Below are 7679 nucleotides of genomic sequence, written 5' to 3'. Positions count from 1 at the left end.
TTTAATATTTATTTAGAAATATGGACATTGCCAAGCAAATATAGGTTAGTCTGCTCAATCAATGGGGAGTAAAATAGTAAAAACCGAAGCATCATATATGTGTGTTTGTGCATATGTTTCTCTTTGGGTGTGTAAGACAGAGAGAGACAGACAGAGCCAGCGAGAAAAAGACAGATGAAGGGATAGAGAGAAGATGAATAGAGAGAAAAAGAGACAGAGACAGAGGGAGAAAGAGAACTAGAGACCAAGGTACAGAGACTCAGAAAACAAGGAGGAGAACAGGAAAAAGGGGAATGAGGGGAGAGAGAGAGTGAGAAGGAAGAAAGGTAGAGGGAAGGAAATTGGAACTATGCAGAAGGAGATAGTAATAAAAGGTGGAGATACTTCAGAGAGCTTCTTAATGTTGTCCAAGATGTCATATATATTGTTTGGTTGCACTCAGATATTGGAGGTATCATCGTTGTGTCTTTTCAATATTCAGTCAACACATCATGGAGTATACACAATGCTATACAGTCCTTATGATATGCCACACAGGAAGTAAACAGAAAAGAGCTAAAGATGAAGTACAATTTCTACTTCCTGGCATTTGTATTAATGAAGCAATCTATTCATTCCTGTAAAGTGAAAGACAAAAGTGATTTTCCCTCAGTAATAGACTATGCTTCTGATTGGTAATCATCTATATGTTGAACTGATTTGAAAAATCCTCTGGGAGCCCAACTTGCTGGATTCTAATGTATCTTTAAACTCAGGTGATACTATAAATTTTCCTGGAAGGATCTTTTCTTGAAAGGTTTAATGAGGAGACAGAGACTTATAATGACTAATTGATACTATTCTCGATATTCATCCAAATGAAGAAGGACTGTCTACAGAATAAGAGTTCTAATTTCCCTACTAAAGAGGTGCTGTCGCCGGGAAAAAAGACAGATTACTTACAGTTGAGGAAGTCTTTTGGAGAGACTTTTACTCATTGTGTTGGACCACATTGATTGATATTTGGCAACAGTACTTACTCAGGTATCAAGCAAATTTTTCAGGAGCTTTCTTTAATTTCATCTAATATAGCATAATTTAGGTTGTTGTTTACATGTTTTTCCATATGTTTATTTTAATTCTTTTGAGCTCTGGATTTTCTCTTGTTCAGGGGGCATTTTTAAAATTATTTGCTTTTGGCCTAGTCTTTGAATATCAGGAAAACTTTGTGGACACCAAATAATTATACTGTTAAATGCAAAAATCACATTTTTTATCCAAAATCAATGAAAACCGGAAATCTAACCATGGTCCCCCATGGTCTCCTTCCTAGACATCATTTCATTATGCTAAGATCAGAAATCTCCCTAATTTTTCATGCTCATATATATATATATATATATATATATATATATATATATATATATATATATATATATATATTCCCTCTAATGTCATGATATTAATATACTAAATAATGAAAACTCTTTAATTGTGTTGAGAGAGGACTACACTGGTTCATAAACATAAATGATAGATTAACTGGTCTACCTCACTACAGCCACCTTTTTCTGTACTGTCATACTACTTAAAAGCAATTTTCTCTATTTCCAAGATGTATTGTGTGTCCCTAAATCTTTTATCACCTCTCTCACCTCTTTTATGGAGTCAAAGGTAAATGGGGAAAACATATGGCTAATGGGTTTGATATGAAGAAAATGCCATCTCAAGCTGTTATATGTTATAGAAATGTGATTTTTTATACATTATTGAGGGAGGAATTGAAAGCACTTAAGTGGGTGTAGCTTTGATTAGTCTTATTGATTCTTATAGTGTGGCCCAATGCTTAGTGTATTTAGAATTTCTTTGTCTTCATATATTTTCTGTTCTAACTTTCTTATTTTTCTGTGGTTTGAGTTCACATTTTTATAAATAAACATAATTTTATTTTGAAAATTAAAAAATTCATATGCACAACCAAACATGAGAGGATTCATATTATAAAATGATAATTTTCTATTCTAAGTAAGCCTACATAATAAATTCTGATGTAACTTCCACCAGGAGTCTGGGATGTGTCAGGTAAGTCTTGTTGTGAGTATTCATGTTGTGAGTAAAGGAAGGACCAGAGAAATTTAATTATTCTTCTAAAATCACACTACAAATTATATAACAGGATACATGAGATATCTCATTTAATCCTCATTTTACTAGTCTGGCTTTATAGCCTCCTCTCAGCAGTCACTGAAAGTATAGAGAAAAAAATAGATCTGTGCTTACATAGTTTTAATGAGGATTTTTCTTTAGTTATGTTCAAAACAATTAAGGATTCAAATTCAGAGTCCATTACTCAGTAGTTTTTAAAAATTTATTCCTGAAAGAACTTAATGCTTAAAAGAATATAATGTTCTATTGCATGTTATATGAAAGTGTGTCTATTTGTGAGATAAAAATGTTGCCAGTTTTTTCTTCTCTCACTCCCTCCTTTCTTCCTTCCTTCCTTCCAACCTTCCTTCCTTCCTTCCTTCCTTCCTCCCTTCTTTCTTCCTTTTCTTTCTTTTTTCCTTTTTACTTTCTGTTTTTTTGCTCCCTCCTTCTTTCTTAATGTCTTTTTCTTTCTTTCTTTCTTTCTTTCTTTCTTTCTTTCTTTCTTTCTTTCTTTCTTTCTTTCTTTTTTTGTCTTTCTGTCTATCTTTCTGTCTAACTGTCTTTCTGTCTGACTGTCTTTCTGTCTGACTGTCTTTCTTTCTTTCTTTCTGTCTATCTTTCTGTCTAACTGTCTTTCTGTCTCACTGTCTTTCTTTCTTTCTTTCTTTCTTTCTTTCTTTTTTTCCTTCTTTCTATCTATCCTTTTTTCTGTCTTTCTTTTCTTTCAAAGATATCAGTGTCCTCCAAGAAATTAGTGCTTGGTATTGGAATTGGTGACTGATTGTACAAAGAAATTAATTTTGAGGTACTTAGAAGTAATATGGGGCATGGTTCATGCACTAAGACACCATTAAGGTTATCTGTTGCTTTGACTGCCCTTCATAAAATGGAAAAATACTCTTGGTACTTGTTGGCAAGAGAACTTTGTAAACCATTTATAGAAAATAAATTGTTGCTCATCCAATTACTAATCTGCATACATGTTGGAATGCTGTTTTTTTTTAAGTCTGTGAGTCTGTATTTCCCTTAATGTCCATTTTTCGCTTTTGTTTTCACCTTCAAAATTCAGAGGTGTTTTAATTGAATTAATGCTAGAATTGACTTAGATATAGGGGTAGGAAAGGACTTGAAAACATATTGTTTTTAGTATTTGCTTTTGATATTCCTCTATGAATACATTAATCTTCAATTTCCTGAGTAATTCTGAAATATTAACATTGGTACTTAACCTTTACATTTATATGTATAGTATTCCCCCATTTAAAAAGATGAAATAAAGATAGATCTCACTTGGGTAAAAAGGGGAACACATTCACATTTGTTTTCTTTAATTTTCAGTTTTCATTGTTAATTAAATACGTTAAAAAATTTTTATTATAGTCAAAGTCTCATTGTGAAGAAAAGGACTTTAATGATGTTAAAATATGATCTTTGTATTCCTAGACTACAGTCATATCTTTAAAATTGATGTCATAATTTTGAAAGAATAGATATCAATGAATTTTATTGGCAAAGACATAATTGCTGAATGAACAATGAAGTTCAGAAACTTTCCTATGAGATGGGCAATTCTAAAGTTATCTTGATCCTCCCATTTAAAAATAATTAAAAATGAGATTGGATTGAAATACATAGTGTGACTTACAGTACCGATTTAACATTTGGCATTACCTTCATTAAATTTTGCATTTGATATTAGCTAGGCTATATCATGTCTTTTATATTTTCAGGTTAATTTAACTTCTGGATAGACATTCCATTCTCTCAATACATGGAAAGTCATAATAATGTCACTGAATTTATACTCCTGGGACTGCTCATGAACAAGGAAATGAAGATAATGTGTTTTTCCATTTTCTTGACTTGTTACTTAGCAATTTTCCTGGGGAATTTCATTATCTTCATCACCATCACATACAGCCATCTGATACATCAACCCATGTACTATTTTCTTTGGCACTTGTCCTTCATGGATCCATGCTTCACTTCCACTGTAGTTCCCAGGCTGATCAGGGACTTAATTGCCTCAAGGAAGACTATCTCATTCAACTGTTGCATGACCCAACTTTTCACTTCTCACTTCCTGGGAGGTGTGGAGATATTCATTCTAGTATTAATGGCCTTTGATCGCTATGTTGCCATCTGCAAACCCTTACACTACATGGCAATTGTCAACAGGAAGAGATGTAACATGCTGATCCTACTTGCATGGGTGGTGGCATTTTGGCATGCTGGTGCCCAACTATTCATGATCCTGAAGTTGCCATTCTGTGGGCCAAATCAAATAGATCACTATATGTGTGATTCAAAACCCCTCTTAAAGCTTGCCTGCACAGACACACATGTTGCTAGTTTTTTAGTCATTGCTAATACTGGAATAGTTGTCTTGGCAACCTTTCTCGTTTTGGTGGCATCTTATATCATCATATTATATCACCTTAGGAATCATTCAGCTGAAGGCCGGCGTAAAGCTCTCTCTACCTGTGCTTCCCATGTCATGGTTGTTGTTTTGTTTTTTGTACCTTGTATTGTCATTTATATCCCCCCTCCCAATTCCCTAAATAATGACAAAGAATTCTCAGTTTTTTTCACTGTCATTGCGCCTATGTTGAATCCCCTCATCTATACACTGAGAAATGCAGAAATGAAGAATGCAATGAGAAAAGTGTGGTACAGAGAATTGAATACTTTATTGAAATAAAACAAATGAATTTCTACATGTAATTTTTCTTTTTCTTTAATTGCCACCCAGTTAAGAAACAATCATAAAACTTTTGTGAATAATTAATGTCTTAGATAACACTGTCTGCCCAGGCTCTGAAATGCTAAGAAATGCTTCATTTCATGGCTCTCTCATGGTTCTTTTGAATCCTTAATGGGATTTTAGCTAGCTAGACTTTCTGCAACCATAGACTCCTTGATTGTTACTACTAAAGCATCACTTTGGACACATGTATACCAATTTTCAGAAAACATTAGCAATTGGATTGTTTTAACAAAGACTGATAAATTGCTAAACATATAACTTTACCACTTCATTCTCTGGACAAGGGAAGAGGCATAGATCCATAGATTAGCTCAAATGTTATTCAGAATAATCCTAGTTTCAAATTCAATCTTTCTTTTGGGCTAAATTACCAGGCCTCCATGGTTTTTCAAATTTTCCCTCCTGAACTGGATCAATGCAACATTCTGACTAAAATTCTTTTTTCCCCCATCATAGATCAAAACCTCCCAGGTCTAATGGAGATTAATCCTTCAAACTTGAAAATGTAAAGGGGAAATAGAACAGAATAAAACTAATACCACATCCATTTCTCAGGGTCTCATGGTAAAAGTGAGAGCAGGAGAAGGAAGACTCCCTTCTCACATCAATGGTTCATTCAGTTTTTGGTGACCACTCTGTGGCTGAAACTTTACCCCGTAGAAAATGTAGAAGTGGAAAATGAGAATGACTATCTCAGTTCCCCAGTAGTTTTTTTTTTTATAAATTATTTCATTGTTTAAAATTGCACACAATGATAATTTTAAGCATGTATCTTTTTTGTAAACTTTTAAGTTCCACAGTTTTCTGTCACATTCCTTTCCTCCAACAACACCATGGCAGTGAATAATCTGATATAAGTTGTACATGATACTCATGTTAACATATTTCCCTTTTAGTCTTGTGGTGGAAAAAACACTAAGAACTAAAGGGGGGGGATGAGAAAATTCAAAACAACATAAAAGAAGTTTTAAAAAGTGAATACAATAAACTTTTCTTTGCATTCGAATCCCATAAATTTTCTCGGAATATGGAAAGCATTTTCTTTCACAAGTCATTTAGAATTTTGTTTGATCATTGTAATGGTGAAAGGACATGAGTCCATCATAGTTGATCATCTCATAATGTGTTAGTTGATGTGTTCAATGTTCTCCTGGTTCTGCTCACTTCAATCAGCAGTTCATGCCAGACTTTCCAGACATTTCTGAAGTCTATTTGTCCATTATTTCTTAAAGAAAAATTGTACTCTATTTCATTCATATGATAAAATTTGTTGAACTATTCCTCAATTACTAGACATTCCCATTATTTCCAATCATTTGCCATTGCAGAAATAGCTGTTAAAATGTTTTTTTTTTATGGTTCTTTTTGACTTTTTTATGTTCTCTGTGATTCAGACTAGTATTAGCATTGCTGGATCAAAGTTATGCACAGTTTTATTGTCCTTTGGACTTGATGCCAAATTGCTCTCAAGATTCGGATCCATTCACAACCAACCGGTTGTGTCCCAATTTTTCCACATTCTCTCTAAAACTGTTCATTTTCCTTTTTTCATCATTTTAACCAAAGTTATGAGTGTAAGGTGATATTTTAGAGTTGTTTTAATCTTCCTTTTTTAATCAATAATTATTTATAGCATTTTTCATAGGTCCATATATAGCTTTTACTTCTTCATATGAAGACTTAACCTTCCTATCCTTTAACCATATATCAATTAGATAATGACTTTTATTCTTATATATTTGACTCAGTTTTCTCTTAATTTTAGAAATGATTTCTTTAGCAGAAATACTAGCTATTGTAAAGAAAAATTGTAAGGAAATATTTTTTCCTTGCTTTCTGAATTCTTTCCTGTTATGACTGTCTTGATTTTATTTATGCAACAGCTTTTTAATTTAATGCATCCAAAACTATCCATTTTGCAATTTAAAAATCTCTACCTCTTATTTGGTCCAAAATTCTTCCATGCTGTCAGATAGATTGATTATCCATTGTTTGCCTAATTGGCTTTCAATGTACTCTTTTTCTTTTCAAGGCAGTGGGGTTAAGTGGCTTGTCCAAGGCCACACAGCTAGGTAATCATTAAGTGTCTGAGGTCAGATTTGAACCCAGATACTCCTGACTCCAAGGCCGGTTCTCTATCCATTGCGCCACCTAGCCGCCCCTCAATATACTCTTTATGTCTGATCCTGTACCCATTTTCACCTTCTCTTGGTATAAACTATGAGATGCTGGACTAGGCATAGTTTCATTCACAATATATTCCAGTTTTACAGGAGGTTTTGCAAGATAATCATTTCTTTGCGTCCAAACTAGATTCTATGGGTTTATCAAACAGTAGATTACAATAGCCATTCTGTACTGCTTCTTTTGTACCTATTCTAATCCATTGATCCATTACTCTATTTTTAACCAGTCCTAAGCAGTTTTGATGACTGTCACTTGATAACATAGTTTTAGATCTGGAACAGATAGGCCATCATCCAATACATTCTTTTTAATTAATTTTCTTCATATTCCTGACTTTATATTACTCCAGATGAATTTTGTCATTATTTTATCTCTATAAAAAATTATTGCTTTTTTGATATAGCAATGAACAAATAATTTAATCATGGAAGAATTATAAGTAGAATTGTATATTTATTTCATTAACTCAATCTATTCTTGAGAAATAGCCTTTTTTTCCAATTGATTAGATCTAATGTTATTCACATGAAAAATATTTTTCAATTATGTTTATATTATTGCTGGCTTTTTCCTGGCAGAAGGATTCCCTAGTATATTA

The 7679-nt window shown here is 33.0% G+C and overlaps 1 protein-coding gene across 1 annotated transcript; it reads left to right on the top strand.

The window, feature by feature from the left end:
• The first annotated feature begins 3898 nt into the window (after positions 1 to 3898).
• Positions 3899 to 4828, top strand: LOC141516976 (olfactory receptor 4P4-like). Its single transcript, XM_074227924.1, has one exon. The coding sequence runs from the start codon at positions 3899 to 3901 to the stop codon at positions 4826 to 4828; it is 930 nt and encodes a 309-aa protein (XP_074084025.1).
• The last annotated feature ends 2851 nt before the right edge of the window (positions 4829 to 7679 follow it).

This window comes from Macrotis lagotis, chromosome 3 (genome assembly GCF_037893015.1).
Source record: "Macrotis lagotis isolate mMagLag1 chromosome 3, bilby.v1.9.chrom.fasta, whole genome shotgun sequence".
Taxonomy (NCBI): Eukaryota; Metazoa; Chordata; class Mammalia; order Peramelemorphia; family Peramelidae; genus Macrotis; species Macrotis lagotis.
Note: the sequence above shows the minus strand (reverse complement) of the source record. Positions and strands in the feature narration are given on the sequence as shown.

Bases quoted from the DNA above. Each gene is read 5' to 3' on its own strand.
- LOC141516976 (XM_074227924.1), top strand. From the start codon at position 3,899: ATGGAAAGTCATAATAATGTCACTGAATTTATACTCCTGGGACTGCTC.